The 24944-nt window shown below is 40.3% G+C and overlaps 1 protein-coding gene across 7 annotated transcripts in view; it reads left to right on the top strand.

The window, feature by feature from the left end:
• Positions 1 to 24944, top strand: part of CACNB2 (calcium voltage-gated channel auxiliary subunit beta 2) — a 413977-nt gene that overhangs the window by 255547 nt on the left and 133486 nt on the right. For 6 of the 7 annotated variants that reach the window (XM_023223140.2, XM_023223141.2, XM_023223139.2 and 3 more), the window contains one exon: positions 19705 to 19824. In XM_023223140.2, coding sequence (XP_023078908.1) covers positions 19705 to 19824 — 120 coding nt within the window. Of the gene's footprint in view, positions 1 to 18351; positions 18883 to 19704; positions 19825 to 24944 lie in introns of those variants that run through there. The other variant, XM_023223142.2, reaches the window with a different exon arrangement.

Here is a 24944-nt window from a genome sequence, read left to right as displayed (position 1 = left end):
TGATATATGGTAATTTGAGTGCATCATTTAGAGCATATTATATGGTGACATACACAAGGCTACTACTTACATGTTCATTAATTCTTTTTTTTTATTATTATTATACTTTAAGTTCTAGGGTACATGTGCTTTTTATAATATCGTCATCTTAAGCAAAATTAAATATGTTATAAATGGTACACGGTGGACCACTGATGTTCGTGTGTGTTTTTCAAGTCACCAAAGAATGCTAAAAATTAATCTTAAACATAGCAAAATTACAGCAACAATAATAATAAAATATACTTGCTCAGTCTGGATATTGTGTCCTCTAGCATTGTCTGAAATTTTCCAGAGTTTTTAGGAGGGCTGTCTCTTCTGATAATCTCTATGAATGTATATCATTCCAGAACTGCATTTTTCTCTGCTTTGACAGTTGTGTCTTTCTCTGTATTCAGTATCCTTTGGTGAGTTTGCTCAGTGCCTCTTTTTAAAAAAATTTTTAGTTTCATTTCAAGTTCCTGGGTACATGTGCAGGTTGTGCAGGTTTGTTATGTAAGTAATTGTACCATGGTGGTTTGCTGCACCTATCTACCCATCACCTAGGTATTAAGCCCAGCATACATTAGCTATTTTTCCTAATCCTCTCCCTCTCCCTTCCCCACCCACCAACAGGCCCCAGTGTGTGTTGTTCCCCTTCCTGTATCCGTGTGTTCTCATTGTTTGGCTCCCACTTACGAGTGAGAATATGTGGTGTTTGGTTTTCTGTTCCTGTGTTAGTTTGCTGAGGATGATGGTTTCCAGCTCCATCCATGTCCCTGCAAAGGACATGATGTCATTCCTTTTTATGGCTGCATAGCGTTCCATGGTGGGTATGTACCACCTTTTCTTTATCCAATCCATCATTAGTGGACATTTGGGTTGATTCCATGGATTTCCTATTGTGAATAGTGTTGCAATGAACATATGTGTGCATGTGTCTTTGTAATAGAATGATTTATATTCCTTTGGGTATATACCCAGTAACGGGATTACTGGGTTAAATGGTATTTCTGGTTCTAGATCTTTAAGAAATTGCCACAAGCTTGGTGTCTTTTCTGCATTTTCCTAGCCCACAGGATGGCATGGGTGCTGTTTCACTCATGATGGCATTCCCCGTTGGTAGGAAATATGCATGTTATATTATATGCTACAAAATCCATAGAACACTCACCAAAGCCACGAAATTTGTCTTTTTACCTGCTTAAGAGCTGGTATCATCCAAGGTTTGATATGACAGACACATACTTTATTCTGTTAGCTACAAATATTTATTCTGGTACAAGACATGTTTAAAGGCATAGACAAAGGCCACATTATACAGGTAAGGAGCTTGGATTTTATTTTAAGTGGGATAGAAAGAAAATGAAGTCTTTTAGACAGAGGAATGAAATGATCTGCTGTATGTTTGAAGATGAACCTGGCCACTGGAATATAGAGGAGCTAGAAGAAGCGGGTATAAGCAGAGAGACTAATTACAAAGGCACTGTAAGAATCTTCACAGTAGAGGTGAGTGACGTGACTGGGGTTGTGGTTAGTGGAGTGGAAAGAGTGAGCCTTGACATTTTCGTAGAGATGAATAACAGAGCAACATCGTCTTCATGTGCCAGGCCCTGTGCTAGGTCTTGGGGATTCAACAGTGACAGAAGCAACACAAATCCCTGCCTTCATGAAACTTTCATGTTAGCGGCAAGAATTAAACCATAAATAAATACGTAAGTACATATATGGTGCACCAGAAGGTTGGGAAGATATTAAGCAGAGAAGACGAATACAGAGTAGCTGATAGAGTGCCATTTTGTTGTTGTTGTTTTTTTTTGGTTTTCTTTGAAACAGAGTCTTGCTCTGTTGCCCAGGCTGGAGTGCACTGGTGCAATCTCGACTCACTACAACCTTCGCCTCCCGGGTTCAAGCAATTCTCCCACCTCAACCTCCCAAGTGGCTGGGATTACAGGCGTGCGCCACCATGCCCGGCTAATTTTTGTATTTTTAGTAGAGACGGCGTTTCCCCATGTTGGTCAGGCTGGTCTCGAACTCCTGACCTCAGGTGATCCACCCACCTTGGCCTCCCAGAGTGCTGGAATTACAGGCGTGAGCCACCACGCCCAGCCATAGAGTGCTGTTTAAAGTGCCACAGTTATTTATGTAAAATCTATAGTCTTTCACATTGTTAGGAGAAAGTGAAAAGTGAGTCCAGAAGCAAGGTTGTCAGGGCCAAAAAGGCACCATGTTCCCAAGGAACCTATAGTCACAGGTAGAGTCAGTACCGGGACTCCTGAAGCTCAATGGGACCTGCATCCGGCATCTAGGCCATATCGTCAGGATCTATGGCCATGTTTTAAGAGCAACTTGAATATTTTTCATGATAAAAATACAGTGTACCTCTTTTTCTCTAATGAAACAATTTCCAGGTAGTGGCTGTGTATATTACATGAAAAATTACCACAGAAATCGAGAGTGGAGAAAGGTATCACAAGTCTCTCATAGAAAAGGACCTAGAAATTTTCCTTTTAAATGTCTCTTTTTAAAGTAATATGAATATGGTTGGCCAGGCACAGTGGCTCGTGCCTATAATGGTAGCAGTTTGGGAAGCCAAGGGGGGCAGATCGCTTGAGCTCGGGAGTTCAAGACTAGCCTGGGCAACACGGTGAAACCCTGTTTCTACCAAAAAAAAACAAAAAAATTAGTTGAGCATGATGGTGCACACTTGTACTCCCAGCTGCTTGGAAGGGTGAGGTGGGAGGATCACTTGAGCCTGGAAGGTAGAGGTTGCAGCGAGCTGAGATTGTGCCACTGTACTCCAGCCTGGGTGACAGAGTGAGACCCTGTCTCAAAACAACAGCAACAAACAAAAAACAAAAAAAACCCCACAAAACCAAATTTAAAGTAATATGAATATGGTAAAAAAAAAAAAAAAAAAAAAAAAAAATCAAGCATTACAAGAGGTCACCCAGTGCAAAGTTAAGTCCCTCCCATCTCTGGCTGCAGGTTCCTCAGTTTTCTTCCCCAAAAGCAACCACGGTGACCAGATTCTTGGTGTCACTCTGGCATTGTGGTTCTCAACCTTGGCTGAACAGTAGAATCACATGCAGAGCTTTGAAAAGAACAGTTGCCGGCTGGGTGCAGTGGCTCACGCCTGTAATGCCAGCATTTTGGGAGGCCAAGGTGGGTGGATCATCTGAGGTCAGGAGTTCGAGACCAGCCTGGCCAACCTGGTAAACCCTCATCTCTACTAAAAATACAAAAAAAAAAAAAAATTAGCTGGGCCTGGTGACGGGCACATGTAATCCCAGGTACTTGGGAGGCTGAGGCAGGAGAATCATTTCAACCCGGGAGGCAGAGGTTGCAGTGAGCTGAAATTACGCCACTGCTCTCCAGCATGGGCAACAGAGGGAGACTCTGTATAAGAAAAAAAAGAAAAAAAAATGAATGATTGCCTTATCCCACTTCCAGAGGCTCTAATTAAATTGCTTTTGAATATGCCATAGAGATTTGTAATACCCCTCGCCCCTCTCCGCAGGTTTTAAAAATGTGCAGCTACTTAAATGTTCTAGAGCTAGCCTATGTACTTATAAATGTATGCATTCTTTAAAAGGCACTTTTCAAAAAATTAGCTGGGTGTGGTGGCAGGCGCCTCTAATCCCAGCTACTAGGGAGGCTGAGGCAGGAGAATCGCTTGAACTCAGGAAGCAGAGCTTGCAGTGAGCCGAGATCGTGACACTGCACTCCAGCCTGGGTGACAAGAGTGAAACTCCATCTCAAAAAAAAAAAAAAAGTATTTATTCAAATGACAGCACGACAGTATATTTCTACAAATGATGACAAAAACCTCTTGGATTTTTTTTTCTTTTTCTGATGCTTTTTTCTTTTTCACCTGTAAAATATATCTTGGAGATTATTTCACATTCGCATGTATAGCTAGAGATAACTTATTTTTTTAAATGTCTGAATGATATGCCATCATATGGATGCAACATAATTTTATCAGTCCCCTACTGATAAGCAGTTATGTTATTCAAAGTAATCTGTTAACACAAATAATGCCATAACAAATAAGCATTCTTATATATACATCCTTATGTACATATTTGTGTATATGTATAAAAGTCCCCGAATCAGAATTAGAATTATGGATCAAAGGTAAGTTTTCAGTTTTGATAAATTCTACCAAATTTTATCCATAAGGGGCACTGTGTGAGAGGACCACACTAACTGTGCATTCACTTTGTTTGTAATCTTGCCAATAAAAATTAAAGCTAGTGTTGTCTTTGATTTTGGGCCATTTTAACATCAGGACTAAACTTAGGCATTTTCCATTAGCTTAAAACCATTTCTTTTTCTATGACTATCTCTCCCTCCCCTGCTTTTTTGGCCAATTTTTCTAGTGGGTTGTTGGTGTTTTTCTTATTGATTATAAGACGTATTAATATATGAAGGCACCAAACTTTTGTCAACAGCATATGATGACATATTCCGTATATATCATCAGTGTATGAGCAACTTTACTGTTGCTCTTTTATTTATGATTTTTAATCTGATGTAAAATGGATAGCTTTTATGTTTTGGAGTGTTTCAAGCATCAGTTGGTAAGAGAGCTAGGTACTGGAAGCTATTGGAGAACAGAGAATATGTCATCTATATTCTTAGATCCTCAGTGTCCAGCACATGGTAGATATTTGTTGACAGAATGGTTGGATGTAAATGTGATGATGATGAAGGATCATGAAAGTTGATCCCAGGTATTCATCCAGAAGAAATTAAGGCAGCAACAATATTATCGTCATTTAATTCCCTTCATAATTAAATGTTCTAGTGTATGATAACAGTGTATAATACTTCTGATACAAACTGGAAGTACTGAGTTTCAGAAGGCAGATCTGGCTGAGTCATCTCAGATTCGTCTCAGAGCCGTCTTCTTGGTCACTAAGCTCTTGCTCCTTAGAAACTCGAAGATCCTCCACTTCTTCCCATTGGTCCTTCTGCCTCAGAATGTTGTTTCCTTACCTGTTTCTATGACTGTTTCCTGCCAGCTGCAAAACACAGCCTAAATATCTATTTCCTTTTAGAAGCTTCTTCTGAGTCCCATCTCCATCTCCCTGCCATCTTCCCTCGTAGTGCCCCATACCTTTCCTTTATAGTAGTTATCAAAACTGTCATAAAATAATGTTTTGTGTTACGGCCTCTGTGATGTGTCTCCCTCACTTGACTGGGAACCCCAGTCACTTCTTCTTCCCTCATGTCCACTGGGAATGCTCTGGGATTGGGGAGCAGAGGTAAACAAAACAAGCTCCCTACCCTCCTATGAGTATTACATTCTACTGTATATATGTGCTGGGAAAAGGAGATAATAATAATAATGAGTTGTGCATCATATCCAATGATTGTCATTTAAATGAAGCAGAAAAGCCAGTAGATGCATTTGTGGTTTGGAGTATCTGAGTCTGGTGTGTGAATAGTAGAAGGATCTAGCACATAACATATGCATACACTACCAGGCTGTGAGACTGTGGTCACCCTCGTGCAAGTCAACAGGCAGCTGTCAGCATAGTCACCAAACCATTTCTTTCTCTCTTTTTTTTTTTTTAGAGACAGGCTCTCATTCTGTCACTCAGGCTGGGGTGCAGTGGCACAATCAAAGCTCACTGCAGCCTTCACCTCCCAGACTCAAGTGATGCTCCCACGTCAGCGCTGGGACTATGGTGTGTGCTACCATGCCCAGCTAATTTTTCAAGTTTTGGTACAGACGGGATCTCGTTATGTTGTCCATGTTGGTCTCAAACTGCTGAGCTCAAGCAATCTTACTGCCTTGGCCCCCCAATGTCCTGGAATTATAGGCACGAACCACTGTACCTGGCCCAAGCCATTTCTCATCCTTACCCAAACTGTCTTCTTAGCGAACTGTCAGACCATTTTTGCCCTGCTTGATGGAAGTTTTGCTATCATTAAAGTCCATTACACCTTCAAATGCAAAATAGAGCAGTTAGTTTCATGCAACAAAAGATGCTTTTTCATTTGCAAGACAAAAAATAGGATATAAACTACTTTTGACCAATGGTATATGTCCAGTATTTTATTAAATGTTCTGAACATAGTTTAGATTTTCTAACATTAATATTATATATCAGTGGCATATTTGCAGCTAAATAATCTTAAATTTTGCAGCCATTTTAAAACACAGAGGTGAATGAACCAGATTGTCTCTAGTTCTGAAATCACCTCCTGAAGGCGGGTTTGCTGCTTAAGGGATGTATTAACTGTATTAGGTCCCTAGGGTACTTTCCAGTGCTTTATTTCTGAGTACTCCACACCACTGGCATTTTTCCAGACAAATCCCTGATGGTGTAGCCTGTTTTTTTAATATTAAGTCTGTCTGAACCAAAGTCATATCTTTCTGGAAGGTTAGACTTTTGGAACAGTATATTAATATTTTACTACCAAATTACTGAGTCATTTTGGCCTGCTTAAGTACCTAACCTAGTACCAACAAATTATTTAAGCAATCATAGGAGAAAAATCCAGTATTTCAAGTGGACAGTTAAATAATTATTCCTATACATTATACACAGAGAAATTTACTTCATCATCGTAAAATTTTATTTCTAAGTACTTTTCTTTTAATTCTTTTCTTACCTGTCATAATTTCCATAGCACCCTTTACTTTGTTCTGTTGTTTTTAATGTGCATAAAGAGGCTTTCAGGAGACGTGGTCCTTGCCTCCCTTCCCCATATGTAAACAACTATGAAGGTCAAATCAATCAATTACAGAAAATATGTATGTATAAATCATCTCTTTTGCAACATCAAAAATATTTTCAGAGTACTTTGTAATAAATTTCAGTTGCAATAGGGAGGGCCTTTTATTCACAAACATAGGAACATTACAGAAAAAGAATTTAACTGAACTCCCAACATTTTTTTGAGAACATGGAATCCAACCCTATCTCTTCTGTTACTGTTTTTTGTTTTTTTGAGATGGGAGTCTCACTCTGTCACCTAGGCTGGATTGCAGTGGCATGATGAGTTCACTATAGCCTCGAACTCCTGAGCTCAGGCAATCCTCCTGCCTCAGCTTCCCAAGTAGCTAGGACTACAGATGTGTGCCACCGTGCCTGGCTCATTTTTTTACTTTTTTTGTAGAGACAGGGTCTCCCTATGTTGCACAGGCAGGTCTTGAACACCTGGGCTCATGCGATCCTCCACCTGGGCCTCCCAAAGTGCTGGGATTACAGGCATGAGTCACTGTGCCGTGCCTCTGTTATTTGTTTTACATACCTGAATGTATGTGTATATAGAAATGATTCCATTTTGTTTTTGTTGTTGTTTTCTGGTTTTATCAAATATAGTCATCATAAATATTTGCCTGTAATCATCTTTAGTCTTTGTAACTATTTTTAAGGTTATCTAATAGTCTACTAAATATGTGAACCGTACTTTTAAAATTTTCTTAAACTAGTTCCCAGAAGTGAAATTATTAGCCTACGTACATCTAAATGCATGTCTAGATACACACAGAAAGTAAATTGTCTTCCCAAAGGGTTGCATGAAAGCCAAAAACTATCAACAAGGTGTGAAAGTATCAATTTAAGTGCGTCCCCCTGACATTGTGAATTGGGACTTTGCAAAGAGCATTGGTTTAATGAGGGAAAATGGTATTGTGTTTAATTTAATGAGGCTGAACACCTTTTCCAGATGCTTATGGCTAACTGATTTTTTGGTGAATTTTCTATTCATATCCTTTATTTATATCAATTCATCTCTTACTATTTTACTTACTATCAATTAGTGTGCCTTTTATATATGCAAAGAAACTGTTAAACAGTGAAATATTTAAGGACTGAAGCCATATCCCTTTTCACAGGTGTGTAGTTCCCTGGAGAACACATAAGTTAGCTATTCATTCATGTCTGTAGATTAATTGTTCATTGCCACCTGCGAGAACTCACCTTGGAAGGAAAGAGCCCAGATTCACTTGTTTGATTGTTTTGCTGCTCAAGAAAAGGCCTGGCACTTGAACGTACCATCTTTTGACGTGGCGTTTCTTTTTTTGAGACAGGATCTCGCTCCTTCACCCAGGCTGGAGTACGGTGGCACGATCTTGGCTCACTGCAACCTCCACCTCCTGATTTCTAGTGATTCTTCCGCCTCAGCCTCCTGAATAGCTGGGACTACAGGCACCCACCACCATGCCCAGCTAATTGTTGTATTTTTAGTAGAGACGGGGTTTCACCATATTGACCAGGCTGGTCTTGAACTCCTGACCTCGTGATCCGCCCGCCTCAGCTTCCCAAAGTGCTGGGATTACAGGCGTGAGACACGGCGCATGGCCAACATGGTCTTTCTTTGGTAGTAGAGAGCCTATGAAGATATTCCAGAGTTTTATATGTATTTGCCCAGTTATTCAGTTGCATTCCTTTAAATGATATTACCCAACATTGCTTGAAGACGTATCTTCTCCCTGTACTGGCTTGATTTTTTAAAACATTCTGAATTATTATAAGGTATATGTGTAGTCACATTTTCTGCTGTAAATTTGAACTCCATCTCTATAGGAATGTCAGGGGTAGTGCATAAGAAGTAAATCAACAATCACTCACACAATATGTTATATTTACAATATATTTGCAACCATCTGTAAGAAAATTTGCAAGAGCATTCTTTCTAGTAGCTTCAATTTAGTATATTCATTTTACAAATGGGAGAATTAGCCAGGGAATTATTTACATGCCTTGCCTTTGGCTATGCAATGAGTCACTGGTACTTTTAGGATTGGAACTTTAAGTTCCTAGAATGAAGAAGTAGAATTAATGGGAAAAGAAGCTTCACAGAAAATAAGTTGTAATCATATTTTCGAATAAAGTCTCTCTGAGATTCATTGGAAAAAGGATGCTAAAGAAATTTCAAGTATAATGACTGTTTTTGGAGTGGCTTTCTTGTTATGGAACATGGTTATTTAATCAACTGGCCTATAGTTGACATTTGCACAAAGTTAATGAAGTTGGCATTTGTGGAGGTTTGTGATAAAACACTGGGGATAGCTTCAAGCTGAAGCCTTTGTTTTATTCTTTATTCATTATAAATATTTATCATCCATTCATCATGGAAAGTCACATTTCTGTTTGTGTTTTTTAATTAAGGAAGAGACATGAGCACATTTAGGAATGTTTAAGAATGTTTAGGAATGCTAAAAGGGAGTGGGGGAGCTCTCCTGTCGACTGGGGAAGCTTTACAATATAGGATATAAGAAAGAAGAGGTTTTTCTCTCTGTCCCTATTCATTCATTCAACAAATGTTTGCTGAGCGTGCATTCCATGTCTGGCACTATTCCAGGCACTTGGGATATACGAGTAAGTGAAACATTTAAAAAAATCTGCCCTCAGGCCGGGCGCGGTGGCGCAAGCCTGTAATCCCAGCACTTTGGGAGGCCGAGACGGGCGGATCACGAGGTCAGGAGATCGAGACCATCCTGGCTAACACGGTGAAACCTCGTCTCTACTAAAAAATACAAAAAAAAAAAAACTAGCTGGGCATGGTGGCGGGCGCCTGTAGTCCCAGCTACTCGGGAGGCTGAGGCAGGAGAATGGCGTAAACCCGGGAGGCAGAGCTTGCAGTGAGCTGAGATCCGGCTACTGCACTCCAGCCTGGGCGACAGAGCGAGACTCCGTCTCAAAAGAAAAAAAAAAAATCTGCCCTCATGGGTGTTATATCCTAATCAAGGGAGACATATACTAAACAATATTGTAAGTAAATTATATGTTAGAAGGTAAAAACACTAACAGACTGGGCATGGTGGGTCACACCTGTAATCCCAGCACTTTGGGAGGCCGAGGCACGTGGATCTCTTGAGTCCAGGAGTTCGAGACCAGCCTGGGCAACATGACAAAACTCCATCTCTACAGAAAATATGAAAAATTAGCTGGATATGGTGGTGTGCACCTATAGTCCCAGCTACTCAGGAGGCTGAAGTGGGTGGATCCCTTGAGCTCGGGAGGCAGAAGTTGCAGTGAGCCAAGATTGTGCCACTGCAATCCAGCCTGAGTGACAGAGTAAGACCCTGTCAAAGAAGAAGAAGAAAGTAAAAGCACTATTTTTAAAAAAGTAGAAGAGGGTAAGTGTGACTGGAAATACCGCAAGGCAGTGGGGATCATAATTTGAAATAGGATGGTTGCAGAAGACCTCATTGAGAAAGAGACTTTTGAGCAAAGATTTAGAGGAGGTGATAGAGTTAGCAGGGTAGAAATCTAGGGGAGGAGAGTGTCTGGTGCCTCTGAGGAACATCAAGGGGCCCAACAAGGTTACAGCAGAAAGAAGGGAGGGCTAGGTGGCAGGGAGAGGGTGTAGAAATCAGTGGAACAGGAAGTTACTAACAAAGGAGACTTGGAAGGAACAGCCAATGGGAAAAGAGGAAGACCAAGAGGGAGTGGTTTCTTGGAAGTCAAGTTGAGAAAACGAAGAGAGGACAGGGGAAGATCAGTGATATTAAAGGCTACTGATTGCTAGAGTAAGATGAACACTGAGAGTCAGCCATCGATGTAGCCTTAGAGACATCGTTGATAACCTTGAGCAGTTTTAGTGGAGTGGTAAGAGGAACAGGAGGAAGTATATTTAAGAGAGAACAGGAAGAGAAGAATTGGAGTAGAGCCAAGTTTTTCTATGCATTTTTTGTTTTTCTGCAAAGGAGAGGGGAAATATGGACAAGAACTGGCAGAGAAAATGGAGTCAAGGAAAGGTTTTCTTAGGAAAAGAGAAATAATCACGTGTGCTGATTCGAATTATTCAATAGAAAAAGCCTAAGTGTAGTGACGTCCGTGCAGTTTCTGGAGTACCTGTAGCCAGCATGAATTTCTATACCCAAAATTCCCTACATACAATTTATTCACTCCTTTTCTCCCATTTAATTGAATTTTCTGCAGCGATATATTGAGACAGTTCAACTCTCCGAAGCCACTATTTTTTCTGCTCCCTGCCTACTTATTTTCAATTTCATAACTGATAAGGTAGTTTTTATATAAAAAATTATATTAGCATGAAAAAATTCTTGTCATTGGCTGGACGCGGTGGCTCACGCCTGTAATCCCAGCACTTTGGGAGGCCGAGGCGGGTAGATCACCTGAGGTCAGGAGTTCAAGACCAGCCTGACCAACGTGGTGAAACCCCGTCTCTACTAAAAATACAAAACTTAGCCAGGCATGGTGGTGGGCACCAGTAATCCCAACTACTCAGGAGGCTGAGGCAGGAGAATCGCTTGAATCCGGGAAGCGGAGGTTGCAGTGAGCCGAGCATCCAATGTACTCCAGCCTGGGCGACAGAGTGAGACTCCATCTCAAAAAAAAAAAAAAAAAAAAAAAAAAAAAATTTGTGTCATCTATCATCATCAGTAGATATATATTAAAGGCCTAGAAAATTTTTCCAACACACACGTATACATACATAACGTTCTAATTTTTAAAAAAATTATTTAGCCTGTGACTGAAATCCAAAACTCAGTATCAAAATTGCTCCTCTAATTTTAACTTTTTCAAAATGGTGTTTTTGGACAATGTCAAATTTTGCAAATATTGACCAGAGGCTCTTCTATAAACTGTAAACAGCCATCATACCCTCACATTAAGGAATAATTTGGTGGTGACAGTGTTTTGATGTGTTCATTTAAAAAAAAAAAAATGAAAGTCACATCTCTGAACTTTTTACCTACTATTAGCACTTTATAATGACTTCAGCTTCAGTACTGAAAACCAGCAACTGTTCCTTTTGAACTGAAAGAAGACGCTTGAATCCTAGCCAGTTTCAGGCAGGATGAGCTGCCGACCAGGCTACTGAAGGCCAGCTTGCCAAAGTTCTATTCATTTTCAGCAAAGAGAGAAAAACTTAAATAGCTGGTATCTTGGCCTCTATTGTTTTCCGATGCTAATCTACTTTCCCTTGTAGATAAGTAATGAAAAGAATGCTTCATGATGCTGAGATAGTCTGAAGTGAGGAAAATTTCAGAGGAGCAGCCAAGTCTTTCCACCAAACAGCATTCTATTAATGAATGTGAAACGAACCCTCAGTGTACTTTCATTGTGCCTTTTTGGAAAGATCAAATTTGAATTTTTTTTTTTTTCCAAGTAGGAGTCTCACTCTGTCACCAGGCTGAAGTGCAATGGCAAGATCTTCGGCTTACTGCAACCTCTGCCTTCCAGGTTCAGGCAATTCTTTTGCCTCAGCCTCCCAAGTAGCTGAGATTACAAGCGCGCACCACCACACCTGGCTAATTTTGTATTTTTAGTAGAGACAGGGTTTCACCCTTTTGGCCAGGCTGGTCTCTTGGCCAGGCTGGTCTCGAACTCCTGACCTGGTGATCGGCCTGCCTCGGCCTCCCAAAGTGCTGGGATTACAGCCATGAGCCACCACGCCTGGCCCAATTTTGAGAATTTATAAAGATGTGTGTGAGAGAGCGAGCGAGTGAGCATGCCTAAAGCTTAGCAAAGCCATAACTAAGCATTAGGAAATCATCACGATGCCTTTATGATTGTTAGAAATGGCTATATCTATGACCAACAAACAGAAAAAATATACGCTTTTCATTAACAAAAACATCAGATGCATGTAGGAATTTGTCCTAGCTTTTCTTTTTATGAGCTGATGCATGCATGACACTTGAATTTTGACTGCTAAAGGTTTACTCCTAACTCTATGGATCCAATTTGTTATATTCATTTTACAAAGGGAGGAATTAGCCAGGGAGTTATTTATATGATTTGCATTTGGCTACGCAATGAGTCCCCTGCTTCGCAGCCTTGCTCAGGTAGCTTCTCTCTGTCTCTCAGTTTTCTCATCAGTAAAAATGAAGATAATTGAAATTACATTAGGTAATACTGGTGAGTCAGCACACTGCCTGACACAGTGCAAGCATTTATGCAGTATTTGCAATTATTATCATTAATAAGATGTATTAATATGTGCATAGCCTGATCTTAATTGATTACCCTAATTATAAGCATAATATAGAACAATCTTCAAAACACACTCTTTTAGCCTACAAGTAATTGTGCTGGACTGAGAAGGAAGAAAATATAAGACCTCTGTTTACCTTCTCAGGAGACATCATGTTTCCAGTAACGTGGAGTTCGCTAACAATAACTTAAATGTAACTCCAAATTAAGGAACTCAAACACACTGAAGGAGTTTTTCTGGGAGGGAATCCATGTCAGTGGAGTCTCACATGTGTATTCCAGGAGTACCTGAGTATATATCACACGTAGAGTGAGAGAAAAGAGAGAGAGAGAGACTGAGCAAGTTTAAATAAACCTTCCTAAAAATTAATGTTAGCATGTTAGATACACTGACCTCTTTTCACTTCCTCAGACATGCAAGCATTTCTTGTACACAAGGCCTTCGCATATGCTGTTCTTTCTGCCTGGACATCCCCCTTCTCAGTGCGTTGCAGGGCTGACTTTTTTCTTTCATCATTTAGATTTCAGCTTAGTGTCATCTCAGATTGTCATCTCATTACTCTAACTAAAATACCATCCCGCCCACCATCATTTTATTATCTCAGCTTTTTTTCTTGTCTCTCATAGCCATTATTTTTCTGCTGCCTTTTTTAAAAAATCAGTCTCCTTCACTGAGATATTAAGTTTCATGACAGAAAGCTTTAGTCTTTTTTACAGTCCTGTTTTCAGTATTTAGCTTACAGTTACAGCAGAGTTTCCAAGTAATAAGTACTCAATAATCGCATGTGGTTTGGGGAGTTGTTAAATAAAATTTAATCTCTTCATTAGTACATCCTGCAGCTATATGTTTATAAATTTTCATAGTGTCTTGAGAAAATTGAAACTGACCTTTTGGTTTTTACAGGATCATAAAAGTACCACACAGAGATGACCCTGCAGCCAGGTATTGCTATCACCTCTGTTACTGTTTTGACACTCAGCTAAATGATAGGTCAATCCCATTTGATATTCTCATCATCATATGAATTTGAGTAATAATCACGTGACAATTTGCAAACTAAGGTATACAATGTTTGTGCAACTGTACCTCATCTTGGATTTTTCAATGTTTAGAGTCAGGATCTCTCCTCAGCACATAGTTGATGATTGTATTGTTACTATTTGGAGACAGGGTCTCCCTCTGTCCCCCATGCTGGAGTACGGTGTTGCAATCTCTGCTCACTACAGCCTCTGCCTCCTAGGTTCAAACCATTCTCCTGCCTCAGCCTCCCAAGTAGCTGGGACCGCAGGCGCCTGCCACCATGCCTGGCTAATTTTTGTATTTTTAGTAGAGATGGGGTTTCACCATATTGCCCATCTGGTCTTGAACTCCTGGCCTCAAGTGATCTGCCCGCCTCTGCCTCCCAAAGTGCTGAGATTACAGGCACGAGCCAGCATGCAGCCCATAGTTTATTATTTTATTTATGAAGAAACCAGTAAAGCAGAGAATAGCAATTTAGATTTCTTACATCTAAATTGTACCAGAGAACAGAAGTTGATTCTAAACTGTGAAAAGAGATGACAACACCATGAAAAATGAAAGAATTATCTCCCTCCCCCCAAAGACAATACAAGATAGAACTCTTTTCCCTTCATCCTGGCCCTCTGAAGTCTATCCCATTTTGATTGATTGATTGAGATGGAGTCTCGCTCTGTCGCCGGGCGGGAGTGCAGTGGCACAGTCGACTCACTGCAACCTCTACCTCCCGGGTTCAAGCGATTCTCCTGCCTCAGCCTCCTGAGTAGCTGGGATTACAGGCATGTGACACCACGCCTCGCTAATTTTTGTATTTTTGGTAGAGACAGGGTTTCACCATGTTGGTCAGGCTGGTCTCGAACTCCTGACCTCAGGTTATCCACCCACCTCGGCTTTCCAAAGTGCTGGGATCACAGGCGTGAGCCACCATGCCTGGCCCCATTTTGCTTTATTTTAAAAGATGTGGGCCTGACCAGTAGGCAATGAATTTGCCATTGGGTCAGCATCATCCTATGCATGAGGAGGGGGTCTAAAATCTTGAGGATTTTGATGAGTTACAGCTTTGTCTAGAATCAGACTGGCTTTTGGATACATAAAAAGTTGATTTTGCTCAAGAACGTGGCTTTAAGGTTTCATATAAAGATTTCCTACAGCAGGAGAAGACACAGACACAATTTAGGATCCAAGATGCCGCTGTGAAATAGGCTTACAACTCTTATCTTTGGGCTTTAAAAGAGAAAAATACAAGAATACTCCAAAATACTGATGCTGAAAATATAGATGACTGTGAAACAGCAGAGTACAGCATCAAAACAGCAAACTATATAAATTTTTTAAAGTATTAAAGAAAAAGGGTGGCCAGGCGTAGTGGCTCAAGCCAGTAATCCCAGCACTTTGAGAGGCCGAGGTGGGCAGATCACCAAATTGGCTGGGAGTGGTGTCACACGCCTGTAATTTCAGCTACTCGGGAGGCCGAGGCAGGAGAATCACATGAACCCAGGAGGCAGAGGTTACAGTGAGCCGAGATTGAGCCACTGCACTCCAGCCTGGGCAACAAAGTGAGACTATCTCAAAAAAAAAAAAAAAAAAAAAAAAAAACACAAGAAGAAAAAAAGGGTGACACTTTCTTGTGTGAACATTAGACATAAAAGTGGAAAAAGAAACTGAAGAGTAGATAAAAGCATAAATTAATCTAATGATATGGAATTTTCCTATGAGCAATGAACCCACAAAGTGAGAGCTCTGAGGATAAAAGGTGATGATCCTGGGAGGGACTCTCAGTACATAGTAGGACAAGTTACACTTTTGGAAATGTCCAAATAGAAATGCAGGTATTAAGATGTAGAAAAGGAACTCTGGGTAGCTGAAATGTGATGCACCGGCAAGGACAAACACTGCAAAAGACCAGCTAATCACGTTGTAAGAGCCGTAGAGATCAAGGGTACATCTTGTAATGAACCTATTCCGGAGTTATGGAAATGACCGCCAGCTGTTCCCGACTGAAGACGACTTGAGGCACGATGACCCAGAAAGTCCATATGGTTCCAAAGGCAAAAGCTTAATTAGATATATCACTTCTAACTGTATAAATCCACACTCCCAGAAGAAAGGAGATTAACTGTAAGGCATATGTCAGGAGGGTGACTTTCAAACATGCAACAGCTCCAGAGACTGAAACTTGCTACTATTTGACTGTGGCTGTCTTTGTATGAGAGACTTTCAGGGGATGGTTATTTGTGTCTCTTTCAATGCCGGGTGCATATAACTTCTATAATGAAAAATATTTTGGGGCCGGATGAGGTGGCTCACACCTGTAATCCCAACACGTTGGGAGGCTGAGGAGGGAGGATTGCTTGAGCCCAGAAGTTTGAGACCAGTCAGCCTGGGCAACATACTGAGACCCATCTCTACAAAAAATAATTAAAAAATTAGCTAGGAATGGGAGCACGTGCCTATATTCCCAGCCACTTGGGAGCCTGAAGTGGGAGGATCACTTTTGCCAAGGAGGTCAAGCCTGCAGTGAGCCATGATTGCACCACTGCCCTCTATCAAGCCTGGGTGACAGTGAGACCTTGTCTCAAAAAAAAAAAAAAAAAAAAAAAAAGTTTGTGTGTGAAAGTATGTACTATCAGAGATACAAGGAATGAAAGTAATCCGGCTCTTTCTGTGCTTCTGCGAACTACTCTAAAGATCAATTGATAGTCACATCCTGTATTATAAAATAGTCAAGGCATTGCCAAAAGTCATTGAAGAGATTTTTGTTTTTAACTGCTATTTAAACCTGGAAACAGGTCTCAAAGTGACTATGCAATGTAAAAGCTGCATCTGAATATTAGCAAAGGACTCTTTATATCTTATTATATTTAAAAGGGAATGAGACCGCACAAAATTATGTGTGGGTGTTATGCGGCCCTCTCTTTATGTACTTCCTGTCATCGCTGGGTTCCTACTGAGAGAAGCTTCGTGTTTTCATTGAGGTGTGACCTGAACCTGTAGTGGGGTGATTGGCTCTAACATGGCAAGACTGGTGATCGTGGGAACAGGGGCCCCCTATGGAGTATAATTATGCTTCCTGGTAATTTTCTACTGTGCTACTATTACTGTAAGAAGTCCTCTAGGAGGATCAGGAGTCCCCTACCAGGTGTGTCTGTGTTGACACACTCATTTCCCCTTTGTAAATTTGCCCGCCACGCATTTTACATTCACATCATAGCAATGGGTGATCTATTAATTTACGTCAAGATACCACAATGGAGGTACAATTAATCACTCACTTTCATTCTGAAACCCCTATTCTATGTGTTTTCTAGCATTTGGCTCTTGAAGATTATATTAGTGCAGAGTGCCAGCGGGGGAGGGAGGAAGACTTTTTGAGATGAGGGTCTCTCTGTGTTGCCCAGGCTGGTCTCGAACTCATGGGCTCAAGCAGTCCTCCCACTTCGGCTTCCCAAAGTGCTAGGGTTACAGTCGTGAGCCATTGCACCCAGCCGTGGTTCTTAAGTATTCTTAAGAACACTTTTCTTTTTCATTTTTATTTGTACAAAATGTTCTCCCACCACCCTCAAACAAATGCAGTTTAGACTACAGTGATAGCATTTTGTTTATGTCAAGAAAACAAAGTGTGTATTTCTTCATAAGTAAACTCTGAAAATGTAATTTCATTAGTACAGGAAAATAATAACTTTAGTGTCTTTCCTTCTTCAGCCTCACTCACCTCATCTACAAGCAGAGTTGGGACTCAATTATTCTGTGAATTTTAACTCCAACTGATAAATTAACCAAGCTTTGAAATTTCTTTGTAAGTATGGTTATAACAATTCACATTGCTGTTGATGCCAGTGGCTTTATTTTAAATGGTAGTTTCTCAGTTGGAGAAGCAGTTCGAAGTCATTTTGAGCTCCGTTAAACTCATTGCTTTATAGAGCTGTGATTACTTTCATGTCCTAATTAAATGGCCACGTCTCTCTCTCGCATCTTGTTTGGAAAGTCACAAGCAATAAAGAATTGTGTTATATTATGACTGATGAACATTATTTGATTTTTGCTATGCAATATTGCATATGATATTTACTACCTGTGAACCTGCTTTCGGCATCGGACACAGTTTCTGGAGCAGGTAATGGAAAGGGATTATTAAAGGAAACGATCTCATGCTTTCTTTGTTTTTGAGAGAAGGTTTCATCTGAAACAGAAGCAGACACACATACCACGAGCCCGGTTACTATAGAACCGAAGAGACCTTTCCAGCTGTTTACACTTCGGATGTAAAATGGCAATTTGACCTAGACTAACAGTGTGATGTGAGCATCTGCGTAAAAAGGCGACATATGGAGCATGCCCAGTGTGGGAGTGCGTCCTCCTCCCTCCGCCTCCCCCCTTCCCCTCGAGATCTCCAAAGATAAGGCTTGAACTTTGCACTTGCAAATGTCACTGCATACGTTTTTGCACTAGTTTTTTTTTTTTTTTTTTTCTGCGATTCTTTTACAACTGATTTCCTTTAACAATTTGAGCGCAGGGAAGAGAATGTTTAGGGTTATGAGATGCGTTAAGTTTAGAACGAGTTGATGCCCGGCTTCTGAATGCACTTGAAGTCTTCTTTATTTTTAAAGCAATATAAAGCACTCGAGTGTGTGTTTTCAGCCCCTCCTGGAATGGGAAAATAAGAATTTCCCTGGATGGGAGTCCTCTGGGGCAGGGAGTGAAAGCCCCGGAGGCAGAAAGGGACGGAGAAGAGGGGCTTGCCCAGAGCATGGATAGGAAAGGAGCTGGGGTTCTCCCGGGCTCAGCGCGCACTGAGAACCTGCGCCCGGGGCTGCAGCTGCGGACGATAAAGGCGCTGTCTGGCTCATGAAGGCCACCTGGATCAGGCTTCTGAAAAGAGCCAAGGGAGGAAGGCTGAAGAATTCTGATATCTGTGTAAGCGCAAGGGCTTTCGTTTGGGGGGAGAGGTTATTTTGTTGTGCTTTTCTGTTGTTGCAGTGAGTGCAGGTAGAGAGGGTGGTTTGATTTGGTTAATCGGATCAAGATTTCAAGAGAGGGAAGCTAGGGAGATTCCTCTCGTTTTTTGAGCTCCTTTCCCTGCGTTATGATTAATTGCCAGATGAGCTATCCCAGGCAGGTGTTTTCTGTAGACGGCTTTTTATTAAATCTGGGTAAAGGTATTTTAAAATGTGTTGCTGGAAGATGGAGTGAAGTTAGCTGCTAGTGTCTTACAGTTTTATCAGAGAAAACAGCAGGTGTATAAAAAGGTAAACAAGGATTCTTCAGATTAAAGTGGGAATCATGTCATGGTAGTGACATTTGGGAGAGTGCAAGTTGATAACTCAGACTTTCTTTCATGTTTTTGTTAGGCTTAATGTCTTTCTAGTTTTAAATACCTGCTTTAGCATGTAGATTGTTCTTGAAGCTATCCTTGAAACCCATCGTTGTCCTTCAGTTCTGCACTGCACCATCAAGCTGTTTAATTATAAAAGCAACTTGTTCTGGCTTCCAGGAAGGGTGGTTTTTTGGAATATAAAGCTTGGAAAGGAATGGCAATTCAGTAGACACAACTATTCTATTGAATGTCTGCAAATCAGAGCATGGTTTTCTAGATAGGTTGCTGCAAAATGAATTATTTTCTCCTCTTTTCAGGAACGTATAGAACAATCCGGGAAGCTAGCTGCTGTGTCGATGAGACTTTTCCAATGCAAACATCATAGATTGAATCTACTTTAAAATGTACATTTTCCTCTCCAGGGTTCGGCAGACTCCTACACTAGCCGTCCATCCGATTCCGATGTATCTCTGGAGGAGGACCGGGAAGCAGTGCGCAGAGAAGCGGAGCGGCAGGCCCAGGCACAGTTGGAAAAAGCTAAGGTAAAATCGTTTCCTTCCTGCCAAGATCTTTCTTTGCAAGTTGTGCTGTGCCCCTGATAGACCACCTGTGGAAGTTTCCCCTAAAGCTTGTTTGATCTATTAGAGCATTTCATTGTCGGGTTTTAGAAAGGTACAAGAAATGGAGCCTAGTTTCTTCCCTTAGTAGAAAAAGGAAGTGTGGTGTATAAGACTGGTCTTCTATGTTGTTTTATAATCCAAGCAACTCGTTTCTGTGGGTGGATGGCTTATTTGGACACATACAGAAGGATCCCTGAATGTGCAAAGAGGAAAAATGGCACCTAATATCAACACATTTTACTTCATTTCCCCAGTAAACTATATCTCTGTTAAAAAAAAAAAAAAACAGACTGACTTCAAGCTATTGTTTATTTTCTTAGACTTGAACAGTTTTTCCCCTGAATTTTACTTCATAGGTGTTTTATATTAGTATCCTCTTACTTTCAAAACCGGTTACCTTATGCTTTTCAAAAAGCAACAGAGGATTCTATTGATTTTTAGAAGTTTCTTCTCTTAGAACATATTCTTCTCCAGGATAAAGTGTGTATATATGGAGGGGAGACTGCAAAGCAGCTATGAAATAGATAGTTCCAGGATTTATCTCAGGTCGTGTCTCATTTAACTCATTGCAACGATTTGAATTCTTTTTCCCATGCTGTCCTTGGAATAGTGGCGATTTCTAAGGCATAGATTGTTCGAGTTGAAGGTAGCTTGGATTTTGGGATACTCAGTCGCTTCCCAGTGAACCTATTTTAACATGGTTGTTGATTTTCCTTTGAAAAACTTGTTTTGAAAAAGGCTAAGTGCCTTGTTGATCGTGCTAGAAATACCAGGATAGCATTTCTGCTGGCTGCTTCATCTCTGAGATGAGTAAAATCTATGTGTGTTGCTATGGGAATTGTGGTTAGGAGATTCTGGTTTGAATGCATGGACAGCCCTTATGTAATACATTATTCATGACCTCTAGTGCGGCTGCCATCCTAGTCTACTAAGGAACTGCCAGGAGACCTTGACTTCTAAAAAGCAGTACCTCTGTATATCAGAATGATGTTCTTACCTCAACTGGCAGGGAAATTTTCTCCAGGACTGACAATCTTCTCTGAAAGGCAGTTCATAAATAGCAGATGCAGGGAGGGTTTTGTGATGGTGGAAACTGGTAAAACTGGATGTGGCCCAGTTGCCATCAGTGAATCTGCTCTACCAATGTTAGCCACTTAGAACATTGTGAAGTTGAAATGAAATAATGAAGAACATTAAATAATGTATGACAGTTGGCACTGTGGTTAATATAGGTTGCAGCTGAGAGTCTGAATTCTATATTCTGTATTTTGCATTGTGTGTAAAGAAAAGTAAGAAAAAACTACAATTTGTATTCTAAAAATAAGATTGTTCTATTTGTGGCTAATTTATTCATGTAAGTTTCACATACCAAAATTGAACAGTTTCTCGGGCTCATGTCCCATCATGATACAGCCCAATAGACTGTCGGCTTGGTTCTCAATTGTTATCTAATTGGGGCATTTTTGTTCCTGACTCTGTGGCTACGTCATGAGTTAAATGACACTGCTGCAAAGACCTTTTAAAATATCTTTCAACCAGGCATGGATCGAAATGTTGCTCCTAAATCAAACCAGGGTCATGTTACTTGTCCTACTGCCTAAAAAGTTGATAGTTAGGAATTATGTAGAAGACAGAAGAAAATGAAGAGACTTTAAAACAGAGGCAAAATAATTGAAAAACTATTTCCTGTGTTTAATGACAGATAGTTTATTTAATGGGTGAGATGGGAATGGTTAATGGGTACCAAAAAAAAAAAAAAAGTAGAAAGAATGAATATAACCTATATGATAGCACAACAGGGTGACTAAAGTCAATAATAACTTAATTGTGTATTTTTAAATAAAGAATGTAATTGGACTGTTTGTAGCTCACAGGATAAATGCTTCAGGGGATGGATACCACATTCTCCATGGTATGCTTATTTCATATTGCATGCCTGTATCAAACCATCTCATGTACCTCATAAATATATACATCTATGTACCCACAAAAAAAATTTTTTAAATAGTTTATATTTTTTCTTTAAAATTAGGTCAATATCTTAAACCTTTGATGTATTCAAATGAGATACATGAGGGTAAGTGAGAATTTAAATGTGTCTGAAAAATACAAAGATGAGGATTGAATTTTCCTTTATATTAAAATCATGGTTTGGTAGGTCTGGTTTATTAATCCCTATATCCTTGAAGAAATAATGCAAAATAGGGATTGTAGAGGGCTAGTTCCCTCTATAAATTTTTATTTTTATCTATAAAAATAGCCTCATTCTTTGCCAAAATATCATTGTGCCTTTATGAAACCTTCAAAATGAAGCCTTAAAGTTTAAAAACATAACAATTCATGCTATTTAAATAGTTAAAAACACTTTGGACAGCCATTTTGGAAGAATCAGACATTTTCTCCATTTACTTTGTAACCATCAAAGCATCTCTCAAACAGAAAGACTTTACAAGTCAGTGCTTTTACTCACCTTACAGACCACATGTAATAAATAAGTCTGTGCAGATTACCTTAGCAGGGCTTTCAGACCCTGGTCCTGTATAAATACAAACACATTATCCACTAATTGCCTAATAATACCTCTATGAAAGAACATGATTGGCAAGAAGTGAGACTAGAGATACTGTCTTTTAAAATTTGAGTGACCTACAAAAGGTTATATAATGAAGTACTCTGTGCTGTCAATAAACCTAATACTCTCCACTAGCACTTTGTTAAGGCTTTTCTTAACAACTAAACTCTGCAGTGAACAGATTAAATGTTAATTTTGAGGCCAATACATACCAACTGACATGACATTGTTTTTTAACATGGTGTTTTCTGGTTCCCAATGTGTGTTTTGAAATTGTGCAGTTATGGCATACTTTGCAAATCCTGGTTGTTTCAGTTTGTGCTATCTGATATTACCTGAAAGACAAGTCATATATGAATCTAATTTATTCCCACGTTGTTCTTCTCTTTGAAAACAACTTGATTGAGATATAATTCACCCATTTGAAGTGTGTAGTTCAATGGTTTTTAGTATGTTCAGAGGTGTTCAGCCATCACTATAATCAGTTGTAGACCATTCTCATTGCTCCGTAAATTCCAAGCCTGTGAGCAGTCACTCTCCATTCTCCCCAACCACCTCCCGTCCCCAGGCCTAGAACCACTATTCAGCTTTTGTCTCTACAGATTCGTCTATTGTGGATATTGATTGCATATAAACGGAATCTTACAATAGGTGGTCTTTTGTGAGTGGTGGCTTTTGGACATCTCGGTTGTTTCCACCATTTAGGTATTGTGCATAATGCTAGTATGAACATTCCTGTATATATTTTTTGTGTGTGTGGGCATAAATTTTCATTTCACATATGTATGTACTTTGGAGTGAAATTACTGGGCCACCTGATCGTCTCTTTTTAATTGAAATAATAATTTTCTTCTTTTGTCCTTTAATTCTCAAAAAATGCTGCCTTTTGCTCTATATGGAGAAACTCTGAGTTGGGAAATCTGGATGTAGAAGGAATTGAAGCAGAGATAAGATAGATTCAGCTGGGCACGATGGCTCACGCCTGTAATCCCAGCACTTTCGGAGGCCAAGGCGAGTGGATCGCCTGAGGTCAGGAGTTTGAGACCAGCTTGGGCAACATGGTGAAACCTCATCTCTACTAAAAATACAAAAATTAGCTGGGTTTGGTGGCACGTGCCTGTAATCCCAGCTACTTGGGTGGCTGAGGCAGGAGAATCACTTGACACTGGGAGGAAGAGGTTGCAGTGAGCTGAGATCTCTTGCTGTCACATGGGCAACAGAGCAAGACTCTGTCAAAAACAAACAAACAAAAAACCAAAAAAAGCAACGACGGTCTCAATGTGATCTTCTTAGCCAAATAGAATAACCTTCAGTCTTGAGTCCATTGTTCTTTTATCATTGAGTATTCCTATATTAAAGAAAATATTAGACCCAGTTGGTGAGTAGGAGGGACTGCAAGGCCAGAGCCACAAAGAAGAAATAGGCAGGTCTTTTGCATGTGAGAAGCTTCCATTGTTTCAGGAGAAAGTCGTGGTCACAAAAGGTGGAATACAATACCTTATGGGGAAGGGAGGGTTAGAGAGGTCTGTGAGCACCCAGGTTTAGACTGGCAGGAACAGAAAATCCTTCTTTGAGGAGGTGGTGGCTTAAAAATAGACCTCACAGTAGGGGCTCGTGTTCTGTTAGGAACCAGGCTACACCAAGCAGGAGGTGAACAGCAGCATCCAGAAAGGAAGCTTCATCTATATTTACAGCCGCTCCCCACTGCTCACATAACCACCTGAGCTCCACCTCCTGTCAGATCAATGGCAGCATTAGATTCTCATAGGAGCGCAAACCCTTTTGTGAGCTGTGCATGAGAGGGATCGAGGTTGCGCACTCCTTATGAGAATCTAATGCCTGACGATCTGTCACTGTTTCCCATTGCCCCCAGATGGGACCATCTAGTTGCAGGAAAACAAACTCAGGGTCCCACGGATTCTACATGATGGTGAGTTGTAGAATTGTTTCATTATATTTTACAATGTAATAATAACAGCAATAAAATGCACAATCAGTGTAATGTGCTTGACTCATCCCGAAACCATCCCCAGACCCCAGTCCATGGCAAAATTGTTTTCCTTGGTGCCAAAAAGGTGGAGGAATGCTGCCTTACAGGATGGAGAGATGAAGTTTAGCTCTTGAAGTACAAAGGGGGAAATAAAGAAGAGAGAAATGCCTCCCAGGCCCTGGAATACAATGTATATAACGGTCAGTGTAAGTAAAGGCTCCACGGCAAGAAAACATAGAACCTTCCAGAGAAAGGTTAGTTTCTTGAGAAAATGTCTTTATTCTACCTTCACATTTAATTAACAAATTGGCTGGTTATAGTATTCAAGAATGAAAAACATTTTTCTTCAGATTTGTGAAGGTTTACTTCGTGGTCTTCTAAAGTCCAGCCCTGCTGTTCTTTCTTCCTTTTCTTTTCTTTTCTTTTCCCTTCCCTTCCCTTCCCTTCCCTTCCCTTCCCTTCCCTTCCCTTCCCTTCCCT

The sequence above is a fragment of the Piliocolobus tephrosceles genome, chromosome 9 (genome assembly GCF_002776525.5).
Source record: "Piliocolobus tephrosceles isolate RC106 chromosome 9, ASM277652v3, whole genome shotgun sequence".
Lineage (NCBI taxonomy): Eukaryota > Metazoa > Chordata > Mammalia > Primates > Cercopithecidae > Piliocolobus > Piliocolobus tephrosceles.
Note: the sequence above shows the minus strand (reverse complement) of the source record. Positions and strands in the feature narration are given on the sequence as shown.